Source organism: Amblyomma mixtum, chromosome 8 (assembly GCF_055824585.1).
Source record: "Amblyomma mixtum isolate Tamu chromosome 8, ASM5582458v1, whole genome shotgun sequence".
NCBI classification, from domain to species: Eukaryota; Metazoa; Arthropoda; class Arachnida; order Ixodida; family Ixodidae; genus Amblyomma; species Amblyomma mixtum.
The window spans coordinates 54,435,445-54,458,892 of NC_143019.1; the positions used below are offsets into that span (position 1 = coordinate 54,435,445).

General features: G+C 47.1%; 1 protein-coding gene across 7 annotated transcripts in view; it reads left to right on the forward strand.

Annotated features, from left to right (window-relative positions):
- Positions 1-23,448, forward strand: part of beta-Spec (spectrin beta chain) — a 44,395-nt gene that overhangs the window by 17,823 nt on the left and 3,124 nt on the right. For 2 of the 7 annotated variants that reach the window (XM_089558074.1, XM_089558073.1), the window contains exons 13-24: positions 999-1,171; positions 2,226-3,455; positions 3,992-4,454; positions 6,204-6,386; positions 7,277-7,870; positions 8,663-8,764; positions 14,545-14,666; positions 15,285-15,538; positions 15,637-15,720; positions 18,483-18,640; positions 20,366-20,469; positions 21,431-21,473. In XM_089558074.1, coding sequence (XP_089414200.1) covers positions 999-1,171; positions 2,226-3,455; positions 3,992-4,454; positions 6,204-6,386; positions 7,277-7,870; positions 8,663-8,764; positions 14,545-14,666; positions 15,285-15,538; positions 15,637-15,720; positions 18,483-18,640; positions 20,366-20,469; positions 21,431-21,473 — 3,510 coding nt within the window. The remainder of the gene's footprint in view (positions 1-998; positions 1,172-2,225; positions 3,456-3,991; positions 4,455-6,203; positions 6,387-7,276; positions 7,871-8,662; positions 8,765-14,544; positions 14,667-15,284; positions 15,539-15,636; positions 15,721-18,482; positions 18,641-20,365; positions 20,470-21,430; positions 21,474-23,448) is intronic. The other 5 variants (XM_089558077.1, XM_089558079.1, XM_089558075.1 and 2 more) reach the window with 4 other exon arrangements.

Here is a 23,448-nt window from a genome sequence, read left to right on the forward strand (position 1 = left end):
CTCGATGGCTATGTATACTCCGTTTCATACATAGCAGGCAACGCTGCCAAAGCTAGCGCGCCTGTTTGCGCAGGCTAAGTCCGCACGCAAAAAGTAGTTCGCCACACAACCAAAGCGAACACTAACATATTTCGTAGCGACAAATCTTAAATGCCGTGACTGGCACCTCCTGGACTTCATTTGACCTCTTGCCACATTTTCGTCCTGCGACTCGTCGAGATTTCGAGAAGTGAAAAGTACACGTGGCGGTATGATACACGGTTGGGAGGGCGAATCGCTTCTACTAAATCCGCGCCCAAAAAGTAGTTCACACTCCGTGAAAATTATGGCCAGAGAGGCGGAACACAGCGCCTCACAGCTTCAACCGTGATTTTCAATGCTGCTACATCGTTTCCAATCACTCTTTGTACTCGTTCAAACAATGATCAGAGTTTCAAGAAGAACGAATGATACATGGCAGAGTAATATAGTTTTGCGGATGCACTACTTCAGCAACCTCCGCAGCGTTGTCTGCTATGTATGAAACTGAGTATAGCATTCTTCTGTTCCTTGTGTTGTTGATGCATCATCCATGTTTGTTACTGCCCTTGTTTATAGAGAACTGTATTGACTTCACGCAACAGTTAGTCCTACAAAGATGACAACAGAGGGAGAAAGAACAAGAGAGGCATCATTCTTGTACTGTCCTCCCATTCCTCTCTTTTCGTTTCTGGCATGTATAGAAAGCTTTGGTCTCGGAACACTGTAGCTGCCCCTCATGCCCGTATTCGAGCTGACCGCCTGCCAGTCCAGAACCTAGGTTGTAGATCCCTCAGTCTTTTCTAGGTCCAGGTCTTGCTAAGCGTGAACAAAATCTGTGTAGGTAAAAATGGGAGGTCGTATTAATTATTTATTAAGACGAACTAGCTTGCCCCGAAGTGGATTTGTTACTGCTTGCTGAGCAGAGTGACGAAAGACGAGAGAGCAGAGGCTTAGTAGACACTGGATGGACTGTGCAGACAAGTCTGGAGCAAGTGGAGGACCTGATCAAGCGCCACGAGGCCTTCCTCACCACCATGGAGGCTAACGACGAGAAGATCAACGCAGTGGTGCAGCACGCCCAGAGGCTGTGCAGTGAGGGCCACATGGCTTCCGACAAGATCCGTAAGAAGGCCGACTCCATCCTCGAGAGGTGGGTTTGCTAGAAGTCCGCATAGCGCGAATTCCGCCAAGATGTCCGCGGTCATGTGTAGCGGCATTTTTTTCTCCAGGTATATAACGGTAGATGCTTTTTGAGCCTTCTGTTCTGGAATCCTGGAGCAAACAGGAACAGATGGGGCTGTGTGGTGAAGGTTTTATTAGTGCCTTTTGGCGGTAGGCTTACCGTATTTTCCGGTGTATAAGACGCGCCCTCCATATATGCAGGCTGTCGTTGAAAAAGTTGGTATATAAGACGCATCCGTGTATAAGACGCACCCCAATTTACCCAGATAGGCTAGTATTGAACACGCTTGCATGACCATCGCGAAATTCACCGTCCCTGTGAGAAATTCGTAAGAAACGCAAAGTGATCAAAAAGGCAACACTCACGCCATACCTGCCCACGTTTTAGAAAAGAGAAAGAAAAACGAAACTCTCGCATATGTCCATAACATTTTATTTCTACTTAAAACCTTCCAAGTCTTCATCTTTGGATGCGCTATCAAAAAGTTTGCCCATTTCTGAGGCAACGCGGCTGAAACATTCTCTTCGCACTGCGTACACGGAGCAAACAAAGTTGCAAAGGGTGGCTAAAAAAAGAACGTCGGCTTGTCTTGGCTTGAAAATGGCGAGAAGGGAGATTGTCTCCATCTTTTGGCATTTCACATTACTTTTGCTTGCAACCTCCGAAACGGTCGCGTGTTTGTGATCCTGGAAGTCGTCATCCGTGCCGTTTCATGATTAAGTTCACCTAAACAAAGTTGTGCACGGCGGTCCCCGTACTGAAGTGTTAACCGTGTTACAACCACGTCATTGGTAGTGACATTTTTTGGGTGAAAAAGCTTGAACATGAACCTGAGTAATTTCTGAACTCGCAAAAAAAATGAAAAATTAGCGTAGACGCACCAGCAAAATTTTTGAAAAAAAGCCGCGTCTTATACACCGGAAAATACGGTAGTTATTACCAGCTTTATCTTCTGAGTAACTGTAGCTGACGTTTTTGAGAAGATCTTCAGCAATGCTGATGAGCTTGTCGGACATTGCAGGAGGGATGCGAACCGGAAATTGGCCAGCGAGCAGATGGCCCGACTGGCCGACCAGCTCGCATTGCACCAGTTCCTCCAGGACTGCGACCAGCTCACCGAATGGATTCAGGAGAAGATGATCGTGGCTCAAGACGAGACGTACCGCAGTGCCAAGACCGTGCATTCCAAGTGGACGCGCCACCAGGCCTTCGAGGCCGAGGTGCAGGCCAACAAGGAGCGCCTGGAACGCGCCCAGCAGGCCGGGCGCGCCCTCGTGGCCGAGAAGCCAGAGATGGCTCCGCTCGTCGAGCCCAAGCTCCAGGAGCTGGAGCAGCAGTTCAACAACCTGGAAGATACGACGCAGGCCAAGGGCCAGCGCTTGTTCGACGACAACCGCCACGTCCTGTACGAGCAGACATGCGACGACATCGACTCCTGGATCGACGAGCTCGAGTCCCAGGTGCTGGTCTCGGAGACGGGCCAGGACTTGGCCTCAGTGACGACGATTCTGCAGCGGCAGCGGGACGTGGAGAACCAGATGGCGCAGAAGGCGAAGCAGGTGGATGCCCTGCAGGGACAGGCGCACTACTTGGAGAAGCTGGACCCGAACCGGGCCGAGGACCTCATCGCTCGACGGGCCGTTGTTGAGCAACGTTTCGAGAAGTTGCAAGCACCCCTTGAGCAGCGCCGCCGTGAGCTGCTCAAGAAAAAGGAAGCCTACCAATTCCGGCGTGACGTCGAGGACGAGAAGCTGTGGGTGGCCGAGAAGATGCCTCTTGTCAAGTCGCCCGACCGCGGCTCGTCTCTGTTCGGGGTGCAGATGCTCCGCAAGAAGGAGCAGTCGCTCCGACACGAGGTGGACCACCACGAGCCTCGGGTGGCAGCCATCTGTGAGGATGGCCGGCGTCTGGCGGCGGAAGGGCATGCGGACGGGCCTGAATTCGAGCGGCTCGCCAAGGAACTGGAGGAGCTGTGGGCGGAGCTTCGTCGTGCCCTCGACGCACGCCGGGAGGACCTGCTTATCTCGGAGAAGGCACACCAATACTACTTCGATGCCAGTGAGGCGGAGGCCTGGATGAGTGAGCAGGAGCTGTACATGATGGTGGAAGACCGCGGCCGGGATGAGGCGTCGGCGCAGAAGTTGCGCAAGAAGCACCAGAACCTGGAGGCAGCTGTGGATGACTATGCCGACACTGTGAGGCAGCTGGGAGACACAGCACGGCGCCTGGTCCAGGAAGGGCATCCTGACAGGTGAGGAGCGCTTGTGGCCAACATTTTAGCAGGTCTGCGACTGCAAGGCGGAATCACAGGGCTAGAATGGCAAGAGGCATCTAACAACTGCACAGAATAATGGTCTCCTTTTTTTTTAGATAGCTTGAAAGCTTTTAGTTCAACAGCCGTTCTCTGCTATATCTCGTAGTAAGTCTTGAAAATTAAGTGTGAGGACATGTATCGGGTACAAATAAGGTAAGCTTGCTCCTACACTTAAGTGTGCAGTTGATAGCACTGTTTAGGTGCACATAAGCGTTATGCGCTTGAACAGTCCATGACAACGAGTACTGTGGCATGTTTGATGTTCATGAGAATACTGTGGTTCAGAAGGTATTCAAGTTTTAATTAACAGGGAGTGAACCAAAACTTATAACCAAAGGTGTCCTATAAAGGACTGCAACCACGTCAAATAAAGACACTGTGTGGTTTGAAATTCTGGTTCTGGCCTGTAAAGAGCAGATCAGAATTGTGTGCTTGATGGCACTGGGAAATGAAACTTGGCATTCTCACTGCAGTGACCAAATCGCTGTGCGGCAGTCTCAAGTGGACAAGCTGTATGCGGGCCTGCGCGACCTGGCGCTGGAGCGGCGGCAGAAGCTTGAAGAAGCGCTGCGCCTCTTCGCGCTCAGCCGGGAGGTCGATGACCTTATGCAATGGATTGCCGAGAGGGAGGTGGTGGCCAGTTCACAGGAGCTGGGCCAGGACTATGAGCACGTGACGCTGCTACGCGAGCGCTTCAACGCCTTCCGGGACGAGACTCGGTCGGTCGGGGAGGAGCGCGTGCAGAAGGCCAGTGCCCAGGCAGAGGCCTTGATGACGGGACCAGACGCGGCCCAGGCGGCCCAGTGGAAGGACGCGCTGCAGGAGGCCTGGGCCGACCTGCTCGAACTGATGGACACCCGAGCACAGGTGCTGGCGGCGTCGTGGGACCTGCACCGGTTCTTCCACGACTGCCGGGATGTGTACCAGCGCATCTTGGTGGGTACCCCTGCAGGCAATCAGTGCTGGAACAGTAATATGTGGATACCTCAAGAGAAAAGTATACAACAGGTGTATCTTACCGGTACTCGCCTATGGGGCAGAAACGTGGAGGCTAACAAAGAGGGTTCAGCTTAAGTTAAGGACAACGCAGTGAGCTATGGAAAGAAAAATGATAAGTGTAACGTTAAGAGATCGGAAGCGGGCGGAGTGGGTGAGAGAACAAACGCGGGTTAATGACATCCTAGTTGAAATCAAGAGGAAGAAGTGGGCTTGGGCAGGGCATGTAATGCGAAGGCAAGATAACCGCTGGTCCTTAAGGGCAACGGAGTGGATTCCAAGAGAAGGCAAACGTAGCAGGGGGCGGCAGAAAGTTAGGAGGGCAGATGAGATTAAGAAATTTGCAGGAATATGGTGGCCGCGGCTGGCGCAGGACAGTTACTTGGAGAGACATGGGAGAGGCCTTTGCCCTGCAGTGGGCGTAGTCAGGCTGATGGTGATGATGATGATGACCTGTAGAAGGAAACTTTCCTCAGCTTTCAGTTTGGTTATCCTCACCAGTAGCACGGTGCATTGAGATTTGATGTGCGCCCACAAGTAAAAGTAAGTAAAAGCAGGTTGGTTTCTTTAAATGAAGTATGCATGCTAGTCAACCTGAAGTACGACAGCAGCAAGATGGAAAAAGCGTTATTTTAGTGGGCAATTTACAGTATTAAATGTTCCTTGCAAGGTCTGTAGCACAGTGGGCAGCGCGTGACATCAAATCTGTGGCTGTATAAAGCTGCTGTGCTCTATGCTGGCTTCCTGCCAGTCATCTGTTTTATTGGTTTTTTTTTCCCCTAGTCGTTGTGTCTTCAAGCACATGCAGCAGAATGCCAGGCTTATTAGATTGTGCTCTTCTAATATTTCAGCTACGGTGATGCACCGGGGTAGTAATCTTGTCCTGGCAGAAATGTGCACCTTAGCAAGATTTTCTTTCGTTTCAAAGAACACTCTCTGCCTGAAAGCTGAAAATGTGCATGCTGTGGTGAGCTACGCCATGGCCCTTTAAGTTAATAATGATCTTGCGAATGATTAATTCTAGTTGTCTATTCTATTCAGAGCATGTTTCAGTGAACACTGTAGATTCAGATCTTGAAGTCCAATCATCAATACGGAGCCGTTCACTCTGAAGTGGTTCGCCTGATCTTGTCTTTTGCGGCCTGGAGCACATCTTGTGCTTCAGTTGTTGATTTGGATTTCACAATACCGCAGAAGATTTCGCTTATTCATCGATTCAGAGCAGTGCCCAGGATATTACCATTTGGGATTCACCTCAACAAAACCACTTCAGGTAGTAGTGTCCTTTGTTCTGCATCTGAATGGATCCAATGCAGAAACAGGTAGTAGTAGTGTCCTTTGTTCTGCATCTGAATGGATCCAATGCAGAAACAGGTAGTAGTAGTGTCCTTTGTTCTGCATCTGAATGGATCCAATGCAGAAACAGGTAGTAGTAGTGTCCTTTGTTCTGCATCTGAATGGATCCAATGCAGAAACAGGTAATAGTAGTGTCCTTTGTTCTGCATCTGAATGGATCCAATGCAGAAACAGGTAGTAGTAGTGTCCTTTGTTCTGCATCTGAATGGATCCAATGCAGAAACAGGTAGTAGTGTCCTTTGTTCTGCATCTGAATGGATCCAGTGCAGAAATGTTCAGTGTGCTGAGTTTATAGGCACGCTCAATCAAGTTTTGTGTTTTTTGTTCGTACAGGAGAAGCAGAACGGCATGTCAGAAGAACTTGGCCGGGACGCCGTCAGCGTGTCGAACCTCCAGCGGAAGCAGGCCAACTTTGAGAACGACCTGCAGACCCTTGGTTCCGCGGTGGAGGGCATTCGGTCACAAGCATCGCAGCTGGGAGCCGCCTATGCTGGGGACAAGGCGCGCGAAATCCAGGTACTGGGACGGTCAGGTCTAGAAGGGTGACCGCCTTATTACAGGGAAATCTCGGGGTATAAAGTGTAGAGTATGAAACGAGTCTCATTAGCAGTCCTTCACATTTAAGCTCTAAGGCCATTTCGCGGCATTGAATGTAGTAGTAACAGATTTAAAGAGTTGAGTGTGTTATTTTGTTTTCGAACAAACAAATCTCTTCTTCACTTTCCATTGTTTCGTTTTCTTGCCTTGAAGCATGTCTGTCAATGGTTTGAAGAGTGCAGCACAGTAAGGGATGAAACGGTGATAAAAATTGATAAGGCCGAGAAATTCACGGAGCTGGTGGATTGAGGCAGGCTGCGGAAAGTCTTGAATGGCCTGGACTTTTGATGGGAGAGGCCGGATGCTGGAGCGGTTTACACGGTGACCAAGGAAATCGAGCTCCGACTTGCCAAATTCACATTTGGCTCTGTTGATGATCAGACCGTAACCAGAGAGCTGTGGAAAGTTTCTAGTTTATTTTCATGTTCTTAGTCACGCATCTTCGTTCTCCAGGTGCATGCATGCTAGAGCCAAATTCTTTAGTTGTAATTAACTTGCTCAGTCAGGAGTGACATGAAACAACGGTGGTAAATTGGGTGTGAACAGGGTGTTGTGTCTACCTTGTCAAAATTTCTTGCTGTTTCAAAATGAGTTCATACCACCTGGTGTAGTGGCACTCTCTTTCTGTACAGTTGGTTAGAGAAATTTTCTTATCATGGTCGCCGTCACTCACTGTAACGCACACTGCAATGCTAGACCTGTGTTAGCCAACAAAGCAAAAACAAGATTCTATAATCCTGAAATGAACAGATATCTTGGAGCTGGTTGCCTTCCAGAGTTCGTGCAGCAATTGCCATATCCCCTTGCAGGCGCGCGAGGCGGAAGTGGTCGCCGCCTGGCAGCGCCTGCTCGGCTCGTGCGAGAGCCGGCGGGCGCGGCTAGCGGACACGGGCGACCTCTTCCGCTTCCTGAGCATGGTGCGCGACCTGCTGCTCTGGATGGAGGAGGTGGTGCGGCAGATGAACAGCTCGGAGAAGCCGCGCGACGTCTCGGGCGTCGAGCTGCTCATGAACAACCACCAGAGCCTCAAGGCCGAGGTGGACGCCCGCGAGGACAACCTGGCCGCCTGCCTCGCGCTGGGCCGCGACCTGCTGGCCCGCAACCACTACGCCTCGGGCGAGATCAAGGAGAAGCTTCTGGCCCTTAGTACGCAGCGCGCCGCCCTCGGAGCCCGGTGGGACGAGCGCTGGGAGCACCTGCAGCTCATCCTGGAGGTGTACCAGTTTGCGCGGGACGCGTCCGTCGCCGAGCACTGGCTCCTCGCCCAGGAGCCCTACCTGCTCAGCCAGGAGCTGGGCCACACCATCGACGAGGTGGAGCAGCTCCTCAAGAGGCACGAGGCCTTCGAGAAGTCGGCCGCCGCTCAGGAGGAGAGATTCGCAGCACTGGAGCGCCTCACCACGGTGAGCGGGGGCGCCACTGTTTTGCGAAAGAGTTTCAGCTCTTGTTGTGGCAGATTTCTTGTTTCAAAGCATCTTTTCATGGTGTACGAGGGAATATACGGGGTGTGGCATGATAATTGTGCTGTGCTCTAGTAGTATGGTGGACACTACAAGTCCGTGTGAGGTTTCACTCCTGCAGGTCTGGTTCCCGTCTACACCCTATTGGTGATGTGAGGGAGAGAGGTGCTGTTCTCTCCGATTTTGTTGCCCTCGGATGTGAAACGTAAATTATTGTTGCGTTACCATGTGTTTTCCACAGATTTACACAGGTGCGAAACACGGATTTAGATGCTCTTATCTGCCTCTGATACTCATGGGACACCAGTGCCTCTGCATTGGTGAAACGCATTTGTTACATGCTAGATGCCTTGAGTCCAACTGTTTGCTCGCATTTGGCAGTTCATTCACACGCAGTTCTGTGTGGCCGTGTACTGCTCTGCATTATACATTTTTGAGTGGTAAAAAAATTCAGGTGCCTACAATCCAGCCACAGATTCTTGAGAGAGCATGTAACGGTGGGATGTGTTGATGTCTGGCGTTTTTACAGTAGAGGTTTATTTGTTGGAGACAGTAAGACTTGATATGTCTGTAGTAGCACTTGTTTTACTTCGCGTAGATGTGTCTTGTAGAGGTAGCAAGGCTCAGGTGAGCCCGTTGCAGCTCTGTTGCTGGAGGCGTGCTCTGAGTGTGAGTGAATGTGTGGGAAGGAAGGGTGGAAGGAAACGGACGACAACCCGAGCGTACCTCTCTCAGCTCGAGCTCAAGGAGTTGCAAGGCATGGAGGACATCCAGGAGCGGCGCAGGGCTCTGCGCAGGCTAGACGACCACCTGCGCAGTTCGGGCATCTATGAGCCGGTGACTGCCTGCCCAGCCAACAGGCATCATGGCCTGCGCTTGATGTTGTTCACAGCGGGACACCTGACATTTTGTTTTGATGGCACGAGCACACTGGTCTTAGACCTATTTTCCAGATTTTTAGTCAAATCCTAATGAAACTGTACCACCTTGCTCAGTTTTTTATGCTGATTTCAACAACAAAATTACCTTTCTCATAAATTGGTCGGTTCCCAAGATAATTAATTTTAATTAGCCATTCATTAGTACCTCGGTGCAAGAAAAACTACTCAATAAAGAATAATTTTTAATCCATGGCTACATAGTATAGTGACTAAAGAGTGCAATAATCAAAACCATTTTTCCAATTTACCCTCATTAGTAATCTTACAGCACTTGGAATATCAATGTTCAAGGTTTGAATGTAATGCATCGATCAACTTTGCAAAGTTATAAAATTTTGAAGTGCGATTGAACAAATCTGCTTCGATTATTGCACACACTGTGCCTTCAGCTTCCCTTTGCAGACAATATGATATCTCTGTCTGTCCTAGATGTTGAGATATCGACATACTAAGACAGCCAGATGTCCAAAATTTTCATGCCATTAAATTGTCTGCTCCTGCACAAATTCAGCTCACACGATGATCTGAATTAGATATTATGGTCAAAATGCTTATTTCTTGAAGGAAAAAAATTGGTACAGTTGGAAAATAACAGCTCGAGATTCCACAAATGTCACTTTTTGAAAAACGATTTCTTGGTCATTTTTTTGGTCTCAAAGACCAGTGTCCCCCTTTATGGGAGGACTGGGAGAAACAGTCAGAATTGAGTTCGTTACGGTTCATTGGCTGGGACGTCAGTAATCATTCGGGAGAAGGGTTGGAGTAGCATTGAGAGACAGCAGAGTGGGTTAGGGAACAAGCGGGAATTAATTATGTCCTTGCTGAAACAAGAACAGGAGACGGACATGCACAGAGCAGGCAATGCAGAGAGCAGATAACAGAATGCCCCTTAGGGTAACAGAGTGTATTCAAAGAAAAGGTAAACTTGGTCGGGTGGGCAAATGAGATCAGGAAATCTGCAGGGATTAGTTGGCTGCAGCTGGCGCAGGACAGGGATAATTGCAGATCCGATATGAGAGGCTTTTACCCTGTAGTGGACAGAGCCGGACTGTTGTTGCTGCTGATGATGATGAATAATCACACTGCAGTGCCAGGCTGTTGTTGCTGATATAATCATTCACTTACTCTAGCTTCTGTTGGGCATTCTCCAGTGTACTGTGCAGTATGCGGCTTGTGTTGGGGATCACACCAGGGCTATAGTATAATAGTTGGTGCTGATTGGTAAACAGCTGTACTCAGGAGCTACGGTTTAAACAGTGGAAAAACTAATTCATCGTCATTGAGTGAACTGGAATGTCCAGAGGCCAGATTCCTTGTTGGTGATGATTTTACAAGTTGCAGTATGATGTAAGTCTTTCAGGAGTTCTGGAATAGTTTAGCCAGTGTTCGTGCCATCAAAAGTTTGCCGCTAACAAAGAATGTTTTGGTTCACTAACACCGTGAATGCAATGTATGGCCTCTAATCACTAGTAGCCAGGGAAGGATTCTCTGCCAGGATTTTGATGAGAAACGGGTGCCCGTGGCAAAATGGAGCCCTCTATGTGTGTGTTCGGTAACAAAGGAAAGGCATATCGTAGTTGACTGCTGTTTAGTTCAAGATTTTATTTTTCCAAGTTTAAGATATTAGATCAGAAGAATAATGGCATTTTGCAGCCTTGCCGTGCTGTATGGTGACAGGGCTGTATTAATGGCAACTTAAGCGCCCTCAAATTCAGAAAGCACCTTCTCTCCAACCTAGCTTTTGACAAAAAAAAAAAAAAAAAAAGTTGAGTGTATGCCTTTTTGTTACCTCCCCTAGTTTTCTCATTTTCACGGGCCTGTGACTTTCGTCGAAGGAGAGGGGCTTAAATTTGTATGCTATGCCCCTGCCTCATAGCTTTGGCATTGTGGTGGAAGCCTTTGATTTTCCCAGGCAATCTCTGTTACGGGATAGCATTAACGAGTAGCTGTCTATATCTCTCATTATCCTGACCGTATGGGGGTAAACGGACTCACTCAAGCTGATGCCGCCCATTGTTAGTTTGTGCCTGCTCGTTGTTGTTGGCTACAAAATTTCTCTATTCTGGCTGAGGGCTTTTTATGGGTTACCCAAGAACTTCCCATAGGCGTCTGGAGAGAGCGCGTAAGGGCAAGCTTTTGTTTTTATTATTCTTTTGAAGCTTAAACTTTGCCACTGATGTCCAGACTGCTGAAACCTGAGCTTTATCCCATGTGTTGTGGCAGATGTGCACCGTGCATTGACTGTATAGGGAGGGTTGGTGTTGTCGATGTAGCGGGCGAGGGATCAGTGGTTTAATCGAATGGTGTTTATCGGTTAGCATGGCAGTTAGGGGTGCCCTGGCAAACTGGTTTCTACATGACAGTGGCAGCAGTGCTAATTAGCTTCTAATATGAACGCTAACCATTCTCATCTTTGCCGTTGCTTGGTGTGTGTAGGTGTTTGCCTTTTGCGTGTGTATTTCTTCTTGAATCTGAGTTTGCATGGGCACCTTTAGCACTCTACAATGGCAACAAAAAACCGAAAATGGCATGCCTGGTGCCAGTGCAACTGTTTATCTTGTGGGAGGGGTCCGAAATTTCGACCTTTTGAATTGCGCCTGTTGTGTGGGACACGCGAAAGCATCAGGACCTTGTCATTGCACGTCGTGATTTGTTTTGCTTTTTCATTGTAGCTAGCCTTGGGTTGTTAACAGCTGTCTCTTGTGTGTGAACTTCCTGCATGTAGTTGCTGAGGGATTGGTGTTGCATTGAATGTCGCTCTGAATGGACTTTTCATTGCATGTTCTTTGGAACAAGAGTACCACGAGCAGATAGCTTTGGAGCCTTACCTGTACTGGGTAGTGATGTAAGAATTAGATCTGGTAGTCCAGTTCACCTTGTCCTTAAGGGACAACAGTTGTGACCAAAAACTGTGCCAAAACGGTCCTTGTATTTCTGAGATGCAATCTCTGCTCTTGATGCTTAGAAAAAATAGCCATAAAATGGTAGGATAGTCAAAAAGTGGTAGGAATATTGCATAAATAGTAGGATTGTTCTTGATGAGGTAGGTTCATCAAAAGCCAAAACTTGGGTTATTGCTAAAAACGAACTTGGCTCGTCTAAGGCCATTATAAGGGTGAAGTTTTCTTGAAAATGTGCCAGGAATGTTTTTTTTTGTGTATAACTGGTTGACATTTAGTTGGCTAGTTTTAAAAAATTAAGAACCGCAGTGACATGGGACAGACAGGCGAGGACACAACAATGTTACAAAAGGATGTGACAGTGGAGGGACTTGACTGCATTGTTAAAGGCACAGGTTAAAGCTGTTACCTAGGGATGGTACGTGACTTTGCTTTTGAAGCTGAAGGCATTAAATGCTTGCAGCACTCTGTATTTGCGAAATTATCTTGTAATCTTGTGTGCAAACTTCTATCTTACTAAGTTGAATTGGTGCTTGCTTTCGTTAGTGTGAAGAATGAGCGAAGCTAGACTCACTGTAGTGAGTTAGCTAGGAGTAGTGTCTGTCCTTTTCAAGCTAGTCCTTTTCGTATGGTACTCAGTTATCCTTGTATCCTTGAGCATGTTAACCATTCAACACATTAAAGCTCGCGTCAAGAGAAACTGTGCATGAGAACTTCGAGCATGAACAAATTGATGTTGCTGTCTGGCACGGCTGGTCCACCGCTTTTCCTTGCCCTTATTTTATGACAAAAGACAGTTAACTTTTTTTTATAATACATGCACTTCCCACATAGTAGTGCATTCATTTACCCTTTAGGAGTCAACCTTCCTGCTTAGAGTAACACGTCGGAAGTAACTAGGTGACCTGGTGTGCCCATCACACTGCTCATATTGTTTTATGGTTGTCATCATTCCAAAATCACAGATCTCGCATGCAGCAACTCATGTCCTTTGTTACCTCCATAATTTTTAGTTGTGTATTTCATCACTTACTCTCATAATGGCTGCTTTGTGCGCTATGTGATCCTTCACTCTGTGTGTCTTGTATGCCCGCTGTTGTGTGAACTGCAGTGCAGTTTGCCTTGTGGTTTATCGCACTGCCTTGTGGCAGTGGGATATGCACAGTGAGCTAGTGCGATCCAAAGCCTATACGACGTCTTCATAATGAAGATGGTAACCAAGCAACCTTCATTACGCTGCTTTCTGTAAAGGAGGATAGGTGGCACTACTTGCCTTGTGCCAGCTACTGCACTGTGGTTTTGCATAGCTGCAGTGCTTCCTCCATTGTAAGGCATTTGCCGATTGTCGGACTGCGCCCTCTTTTATCAAGAATTCTCGCTGGGATGAAAAGGATAGTCAAAACTACCCGAGCGAAAGCCCACTGTTGTGCTATTTTGCAGCTTGCAATGCCAGCGTAATGTGCGGTACTCTCATTGCTAACATAACTCGCTCACCTTCTCAGTCATACTGGGCTGCTTTTTAAGCACTCCTGCAAGCTGTCAAGCTTGGTTGCGTGCCTCATGCGTGCGCAGCTTCATTGTTGCAATGTAACCTGCTTATTACTTGTTGGTCATCCACGTTGTGAGGTCGTTTCCACCTGCAAAGTGATTGTTGCCAATTGGGCACTCGCATGTGGTTCCCGAAGTGTAGAAATGCACCCAGCGGACCAAGTGATGGGGCCAAGATGTGTCCTCTGGAAAGCGTGTGACGTCTCTCACGCCATATGCCTCATGAGAAAACCAAACAGCCACTAACGTTGTGGTAGCATCTTGCAAGCTGTACTCGTGCTGATGAAGTGCGGAATGTAAGAGGAATACATGCAGAGTTGATTGCATGGCTACTCTGTGTTGTTTGTTTTAGTAATCTGCCAATATATGGTTTAGTGTGTATCGTACATGCATTATTGTTTCATTGTCAGACATAAATTTTGCTCAGATGAAAGCTTTAGTAACTGAATTCCACTAAAACCCCATCTGGTTTTCTTAGGAAGTAGACTGTCAATGCCCCTTTTACTTGGCTTTTTAGGACATTACCTACTGTTAGCCACTTCAAGACTTATTCGAACTGTACTCTGTTTTGTGTTTGCTGTGCAGTGCAGCCTAAGCTAGCGTGCAGATTCATACTAACCACATTCGGGCTTATAAAATAGTTTGCCTGTCTAAAAGTAAGGAGCTCGGCACAATGTTAAAGTAAACGGAACACCAGTTTAATTTGTTGCAATTTTAGTTATAACAAGCACTTGCTGGTGTGATATCATCTGAGAACTGCATTTTGTCACATTTCGCGTTTCTTTTTTCACTTCATGTTAGATTTTTTGTCACATTTTTCTCTCGGAGTTCCAGCTGGTTATCAGTGATACATCGCATGGCAATACATGTAATGATTGCACTGCTGGTGAAGCTTTGATGGTATTTTCACATTAAGTATGAAACAGAGCGTAGAACAAAAGCTGCAGGTGCAAATAGAGCTCTAACTTAAAATTTAACGGCACGAAAAGACATGGGCAAAGAAGCTCACACGCGCATGGTGATCACATCCTGCACGCGTGTGCTCCTCCTTTGTCGCTGTCATTTCGCGCTGATCGATTGTAAAGAGAAGGTGCGTCTGCATTCGCCACTGCTTTTGCTAGACCCCCTCCCAAGTGCATGCAGTGGAAGCAGTGACGAATGCCGAGCGCCAGCCGATGAACGGCGTGGCTGATGCTGTTTTGTTTGTGTCCGCGCGTGCGCTGCGCAGTTCGAACTCAAGGAGATGCGAGCGCGGGAGGAGGAGCAGGAGAGACGTCGGCAGCAGGAGGAGCTGGAGCGCCTGGCAGCCCTGCAGCCACCGCCAAGCCACGAGCCGTCTGCCCAGGACAGGTGTGGACGCATGGGCCCACCCACTTCATGACGCTGTGCATAGAGGACGCATGCTGGCATGCAGTTTGCTACGGAATTTTCCCTTTATTTGGCTGCGAAATTGTATGTTTATTTGGCTACGGAATTTTATGTTTATGTGATTACATATGTTTACATGCAATTGGTTACAGAGGTTTAAAAAATGTGGAAGCTGTTAAAAAAAGGAATTTCTTTACAGACTAGAATACGTTGGATTCATTCGCTCTTGTATCAGCACACCATGCTGCGAGGAAAGTTAGTTGCGACAAAGCTTCAGCGAATAATGTCATTGACAGCCAGAAGCACGTACTTCTTTTTGTGTTATGAATTTGTCTGTAGCAATGCCGATTGTTGAAATTCCTATTATTTTTGAATTTATGAGTGTGCATGCATGTGCGCACATGCTTAGCTTCACAGCTCGTCTTCTCAGCCGGTGGTTTCTTACCACTTCGTTTTCTATCACTCCTTCAAAATTTTCGTTGCCACGAGGAACTGAGCTCGGACAGAGCTCTGCCGACTATTGTTCTGGGGGTCTGCCGCCGGTGCGAAGCTGCACGTTTTCTGACCAGTCGGGGTGCGGGGGCACACGTGCGCGTGCAGGGTCGACGCCGAAGCTTCTGCGGAAGCCGTCCGAGAACCTGCTATCCTGAGTGGCGCCGAGGGTGTGGCCGTGTCGGCAGCAGCGGCGCCGGCACCAGCACCAGCAGGCGACGGTAAGCATGGGGGGTCAGGGGGTCTGGGCCTAACTGCTGCACGCGCACTTGCCGCCCCAGGGAGCCCCCGCGCCACGACCGCAGCCACCGCCTTGCCCGCCAGCCCAGGGCCGGCCGCCGCGACGTCGCCCGCACCGAGCAGTGAGTGCACGCCGCCTTGCATGGCCCGCATGCAGCAGAGAGCGCGCATGCTAGCCGGCCTTGCCTCCTCCTTCCCTGCATGGTGATCATGATGGCAGCTCCGCCCAAGATCAAGCGCTCTCGTTCCAAGTCGCCTTTCGGCAGCTGGCGCAAGAAGAAGCTGCCCGTAGAGGAAGAGACAGGTCAGCACGCTGCCTGCACGTCTTTGCATGTCGCGCATATGTGTGTGTGTGTGTGCGTCTGTGTCTCCGGAAGCAAGCCAAGCGATCTAGAAAGCAAGCTAAGTAGAGCCAAGCAATGGCTAGGTGGGGTAAGGCCTGTGCTAGGGTTAGGTGGAGTAGCGTCTGGAAGAAACAGCACCCCTGCAGTTTCATCTTAGGTTTCAAACAAGACAGGGACAGTACATGTATGAGCGCTTCAGTTCAGTTTTAATTATTAATACCTCACAGGTTGAGATGAGAGGCACAATGCCCGAGGATGGCCTCAGCCCCCTCATACGTGTCTGTCGCCTGTCTTTATGCATCCTACGCTAAAACTTTGAAGTACTGTAGGGTTTAGAAGCTTGTAGTTCTCTATCAACCACAAACGTCCATTAAACATACAAGGCTTACTTTTGAATGTTGGGCACATCTATGTACCCATGCCCGGTAAAATGTCCATCCACAGATCTGTGTACTTTGCACTGCAAGATGTTCATGCACATAATGTAAGGTCGACACAATATGAATGCCGCTGCTAGATGCCTGAGAAAGTACCTTTGAAACACCTGCAGCACACTTGTACAACATGCATGGAACATGTATAGGACCGTGAAGTGACACTTGTGAACACACACAGCACAGCATGCAATGTGAAATCGCACACCAAAGGACAAGCAGTACAGGTTCACCTGAGATTTTCACACGTGCTTCTTCACCAGGCAAGAAGGGTGTCCTCTGGTGTACTGGTGGAGAACTCTTAATCAGTGCAGCGTTATCTATGTAAATTTTTTCAGCGGTTTATTTGTTTCACGTGGCATGCGGTTAACCAGGTTAAGCTGCAGAGTTTTGTTGTTACCTTAATTGCTGTCTAAGTACTCAAAACTAGTGCCAAAATAACAGCGCTTACTTTATGAGACTGTCACTTTCAATATTGTAATTACTTGTTAGCTGTTAAAGTATTTAAGGTCTGTAAAATAATGATGAGATTGGTTGACCAGGTAGACATAGCCAAATAATTAGGTTGATAGAAACATTAACAAACCAGCAGTGAAATATGTTAGTTCACAGTGAAATGGATGGTTGTTATTAATGAGATGTAACTTATATGTGTATGGTCCTGATGTAAAATTTTGTTCTCCATAATACGTCTTGCCAGACATTAGCAAGATCAATCAAGTATGTCTGATGGATGCTTGTGGTTGACTGGGTTAGACCAAGGCGTAGAATATGCAATTGACTATTGCTTTCTTTAGTTCTTTTCCTCTTTACCTGGTGGCGTTTTCTTTTTCAGACTTTCATTTGTAATGTTTGTGTTTTATTTGTAAAGGATTGATGTGCAGCTTCTGTTGTGTTTCTTGTGTTGATTCACTATGTTGGTGAAGTTAAGAATCTGTTGTTTGCCTATGTTGGCAAAGTTAAGAATCTGTTGGTTGCCTAAGAAAAAGTTCTTGTGTTGCCGTATTTGACATGTCTGTGAATGTTTTGTTCTTGTGGAAAAGGTCATTATTTGCGTCATTGAAAAAGATTGTTTGTGTTACTGTTTTTGTTTTTCATATATTGTTGGCTTTGTGAACCTTTCTGTTCTGTTTTTGTTCCGATTATTGCTGCACCAATGGAAAAGGCAGTATAACTTGTTAGGGGCACGTCGTGAAGGTCATAGGTAGTAACTACGGATACCGCTTGTTAATTCAATTGATTAATCCTATTCAGATACCAAAGAAAAAAACTTAATAATGTGCGTGATTATTCATATATGTATCGCACTGTTCATTCTTGAGCGCAAGAATATGCGCGGGCCCTTGTGGAGTTACTTTCTCCATAATGTGCTGAACGCACAGTAAGGGTGGTAAATTAGTGTCACGAGGCTGCGCTTCTTATATAGTTTGAGCCACGAATGTTGCCTGCACAAGCTCCATATTTTGTGCATTCGGTTAGCCCGTGCAGAAAGGAAAACTTGGCTCGAATCTGTGATGCTCAGGAATTCACATTACGTCACTGTCGCAATGTACCGCAAACTGTACGAATCCAATCATGCCAGTTATTGCTTTAATTACTCCGCATTTAAGGCATCACTCCATAGCTGACCCCATGTTTTATCAAACGCTCAAACCTTATTCCTTCCCAAAGCTAAAAGCGAAGCAGTGTGAAGTGCATATGCTACTAAGGCAACTACTTCTTTTGTGACATAGACACTTGTGCGAAAAGAATTGGCATCACGCTATAACTAGCGCTTCGTTTTTAACCACGGCATTTGCCGCATTCAAATGGACTGCACACCACGACGTTCCTTATTGGTGATACGAGAAAGTGGCTTTTGTTTTCACTGTGTATCGCAACCACCTTGCAACACTTGGGAGATTTACTGCAGCAGACGTAGGCACAACCAAAGGTAGTGCACGTCGCATGCCTGTCTCCACGCTCAAAGCTAGAGTCACCGGCCGGCTGCTGCAGTGAACCTCCAAAGTTTGCTGGATGGTTTCGGCATTTTTTTTCCAACGTCTTGAACGTCTGCTGTCGCTGTGTGACGGGTATTTGGTACCGGTATGAATTAAGATTGGATTGGTGCGGTAGTCTGAGTCCCCTTTTGACGGAAGTAGCGGAGTCGATTCACTCCGTCCTTGCGGCTCGGTAGCTTGCATTCTAGATCGCCACCGCACCGTCGGCATCGTCTCGTTGGTTGTCGGGTGGGGCGTTGAGGGTGGTCGCGCAGTGCACGTGTTGAGAGTGTCGTGCGCCATCCGCAGAGCGGCCGGCGGAGGACGAGTTCGAGGGCCTGCTGCTGAGGAAGCACGAGTGGGAGTCCACGACCAAGAAGGCCTCCAACCGGTCATGGGAGAAGCTGTACCTCGTCATCCGGGGAACCACCCTGGCTGCTTACAAGGACCAGAAGCACTACAGACAGGTCCGATAGTTAAGACTCATTGCAGCTGTAGTGTCATCTGCGAATGACAGTGCTTGGCTGGAGAAAGGCAGGGAAAACTAGGGCTTACCAAGTCAATTTATGCTTATTTTGATGGCGAAGGAAGTTGGTAGTAGTAAAAGTGATCAGTACGGTTAGCAAAAACAGATTTAATGATCAGAACTTGGAACATTGTCATCGTCATGGTTCAGTAAAATGGTATAAGTGCAGGCTCTTTTTGAATAGCTTGGGTGTTATCACCGATCCATGATGCTGATGGCACAGTGAATTCTACAGACTGTGCTGCTGGGTCCAAATTTAAGCTGATGAACACTGGAAAAACTATGCGGTTATAATAATCTGCAGTGTGATGCTGCAGTTTCTTTGTTCATTATTCCATCTAGTTACTATATCTTTCGTTGATCATGTGCCACCAGTGTGAACTCGGTTGCCTTTTGCTTACTTTCCTTGTCCTTAGTTTAGTCCTCATGAGGTCCCGAAATCTTTTTTTCCGTTCTCTTTTAAAAGAACGGGAAACTAGGCTAGGAAGGTGACACAAGATGGTAGCATATGAAAGTTCAGCTGTAGGTCTGGGAAAACATGCTAAGCAAAACCTTGTAATAAAAAGAAGTTCCATTGCAGGTGGCTAGTGGAATAATGAGGTGAAAAGATGTCTTGTAATCTCTGGAGAGAGAAGTAATAGAGAAAGATGTTTCATTTAAAAGAAGTGGGCTTCCCTCGGCTGCCCCATGAAAGTTCCTATGCATGTCATGTGCAGCATGTGTCATATTTGAAGGGAACACGAAAAATGGTAACCCGGCTCTTAATGCGAAGAAAGGTAGGTTTCACCATGAAGGAGGAGTGTGAATTCAAGCTCCTCCTCTTGAGCTCTCTGCGCTTTTTTTTTTTTTTTGCTTCATGTTGGAACCTGCTTTTCTCCACGTTAAGAGTCAGCTTACCATTTTTCTTGTTCCCTCTTAGTATGACACATGCTGTGCATACCTGCAAGCTCCTGGATTGTTTGTAAGGCTCCCAGTTGTGTGAACACGATCTTATTTCTTCTAAAAATTGAACTGAACTTTGTTCGGAATTATTTCCTCGGAAAAAAATTGCTGCGTGCGGTATAGCAGTATAGGTCAATTGTAATTGCTAGCACATGCTTGTTACCTGGCCGAAGCCAATGTGGGAGCAACTACCACAGCTGTCGGCAGATGTTTTGGACTTATTGATGTTTTTATGACAAGCTGCCAGCTTTTCTATTGGATTAATGCATGTTTCTGACCAATTTTTCTAAATAAGCAGCGTGTTTCTGGCGCTGATCCGAAGATGCAAGAGTTGAATTTTTTGTTGGCTTAACGCATTTCTGTGAGTTTCTATGGCAAGTTTCCGGGCTGTCCGCCGTTTTCCTCGCGATTGTCTGGACACGCGAGTAAAAGGCAGGCGTAAAGGGCTTGATTCCGAGAGTATGGCAGCCACCCCGAAGCCATCAGTGATCTCATATAAGATACAAAGAACAATGGAGTGCATGGTAGCAAGAGGCAGCAGAGCAGAGGCTGTTGGGCTGTAATAGCATTAACTTGACACCCCAAAAATTCTGTTAAGGAAGTGCGAGCGCTTTTAGGATGCCTTCGTAAAACTCTTCTGTGGTAAAGTCACTCTTGCGCTAGGGAGGTGTGAAACATCTGTTTTGGTGGCTGAGCTGATGCTGGTCTCGCCATGTGTGCTCAGGAGCCCGAGAGCCATTATCGAAACGAGTTGCCGGTGGACCTGAGGACAGCCACGGCCGAGCGTGCCACCGACTACACCAAGAAGAAGCACGTCTTTCGGCTCAAGTGGGTCCCTCCTCCGTTCCTTCTTAAGCCTTTCCAAAGACAGAGCAGCATGAGAGCTAGCAGATGACCTGGTAATATCTCCCTATAAAGAAAAAAAGAAGGCATTGGTTGAGGAGGAACATGCTGGAGTCCCGAATAGATGCTTTGTGCCTGGCTCTCTGCCAGTGGAGAGGGGGTGCTTGAATTCAAGGATGTTGTGCTCTGTGGCGAAACATAAAATATGCTTTGTCTTTCTGTCTGTCTGCCACTGGAGCAGTAGAAAACAAAAACTTGGGGTGAATAGTAGTGAGCTTTAAAGACTGCTGATTAAATGCTGTGTGCCAGAAACCACGTTAAAAAAAACTAGCATATGAATAGGGTTGTCTTTCTGGCCACTAGATGTCGCCTCGCTTCATTTCATCCTCGCCTGCTTTCGTCAGCCTCAGTGCAAGAATAGCACTTCCCTCCTGTCCGCCGAGAGATGCGTCGGTATGGGAGCAAGCAGATGACCAGATAAATGTCTCACAGAAAAATAAAAAAAGATACCTCAATGGAGGGGTCATATGCTGGCGGCAAATGAAAGTTTAGTGCTGTGCTGCTTGGTACTGCATAAATAGGGAAAGCAAAAAAAATCTTAATTTCGTTTTCTGTGACGTGTGTGCTTTAGAAAAGCAGTGCTGTTTGCCACTACATAAATAGGAAAAAAAAAACTAATTTGGTTTTCTGTAACGTGTGTACTTTAGAAAAGTTACTTCTGCCAGTAAGTAACGTTGCAAAACGGTGGCAAGTGTTTTGAATGGTCACCATATGACCACCAGCGTGTGACCAGCTCCTAACTACTCTCAGCTCTGTTATACTATTGCATCCCAGTATAGAGCAGTTTCTCCTTACAGTAGATATTTTTGCTTCATGTAGTTGACACCTGTTGGTTCATTCTCTTGGCATCTGGCTTTTTTTTCTCTCTCTCTTTTTACTTTCTCAGGCTTTCCAATGGTGGAGAATTCCTCTTCCAAGCAAAGGATGAGGTATGTGACTCTTCCCTTACCAGCTTGTACATATTCATGCAGTCTAGTACAGCATGCCAAAGTATTCAGCAAAGCTAAAACCGGGGCCAGTTGGTTGATGATTATGCAAACGTATGCGCTATAAGCGACACAAAAGACACACACACGTGTCGTGTGTGTGTGCCTTTTGTGTCGCTTATAGCGCATACGTTTGCATGAAGTCAAAGTATTGTTGTTGAGTAAAACGGTGCATAGTTGTAATTTGAAGGAAGGTAGAAGAAGTACACATAGAAGCAGCACTGCCCACCTCGCATAATGCATCGCAGTGGTGTCTCCTACTGAAGAGGAGCGTGTTGCAAGAGGACAGATTCAATAGGGGCCGCACGTTTAGCTAATGGAAATTGTCTGACGTAGTTACTAAACGTAGGAGTCTCCTTTTCAGATAATTCCCGCCTTCGACGAGCTCCAGCTCGAAAGACCATATTCGGGAGCATCCTTTGCACTTTACGTATTGTTGTGCATTTCGTAGCTGTAAACTTCATGGTGATGAAAGCCATGTCTTACACGCTCCTTCGTGGCTTCCTGGCAGTGTTTTTCTTAGCAACCATGCGCCTGCTCTTCGTAATTCTCCGCTCTCGTTTTCTGAATGAAGTGACGGCCAGCACCGGGGTGCAGGTTTGCGCGGCAAAAGCCTTTCAATAATTCATTGTGGGCGAAGCGCGCACTCGGTTCTCTCCAGAGCAGCACAGGGGCATTGCCCGTGTCCTTTTGCAAAATGGAGTGTGAGCCAAAAGGGTGTGGCTGCATAGTGATAAAGCCAGCCTTCCAGGCATTGTGTCCTACTGCCGAAACTGTGTGTGTCGCATCTTTGTGACACAAGCACGGTGCCGTTTAATTAAAGCGAGGTTCTCCTTCATGCAGTTAACAGAATGTATGGTCGCTGGCCCATGTATGCAGTATGTGTTGTTCGTACAACCCCGTTATAGTTAACACCGGATATAGTAAAAACACGGGTATTGTAAAGTGATACTGTGGTCTCATTTCACCTTCCTGGAGGACTGTACCTCTTTCTTCGCATATAGTAAAAACATTTTTAATAAAGAAAAGGTTACAGTAAAGAGTGTTTGGTCGTGGCAACGTCATTGCCAAAAATATATGAAGGCAGTGGGCATACCTTAAGCTCTAAATCTGTGTCGTGTAAGAAGAACCCTTGTGCTCACCTTTCGAGACCTTTTGGTCTTTAGTGGTGCAGCAAGCGCTACACTAAATTTATTTATTTTTATTTATTTATTTACAGAAGACTGCTGGCTTTATTGCTAAGCCTTAAGCAGGAGTGGGTGTAAAATACACTTTGACAAAAAGAAAACCTCCTTGAGGTACACGCAACTCAGCACACAATACCGAAAAAATGAACGACGAAAAGAAGCAACATTATACAATATTAGACGACGCTCGCGTCAATATGAGCACTGGGAAAAGAAAAAAGAAAAAAAAAATGAAATGTTGAATGCTGCAAAATTGTTACGAATTCCTAAGCGACGCCGTAAATGACTCCACAGTAGAAGCCTCTACAATATTCGCTTTGAGGACATTCCATTCCCGCACAGTACGGGGGAAGAAAGAATTCTTGTATGTTTCAGTGCGGCATGAGTATTCCTTGACTTTTAAAGAATGGTAGGATCGTGTCGAACGACCCGGGACGAGCTCAATGTACTTGCCGCTGTTAATTCCTAACTTGTTGTGAACAATCATGAACATGTATTTAAGCCTCTCGCGGTATCTCCTGAGCTTCGAAGGTTTCGATGGCTGAGAAGCAAACCCTGCTGCCCAGTTACTTTTGACAAAGACTGTACTTCTAGCAGAATGCGGCATGTGCGTAGTCTAGAACACCTTAGAGCAACAGACACGTAACCACGTAATCGCAACAGCCGGAGGTGAATGGGCATAGACGACAATAAAATGGCGCTCTATGAGGTAGCTTAACCACCAGGCTCGT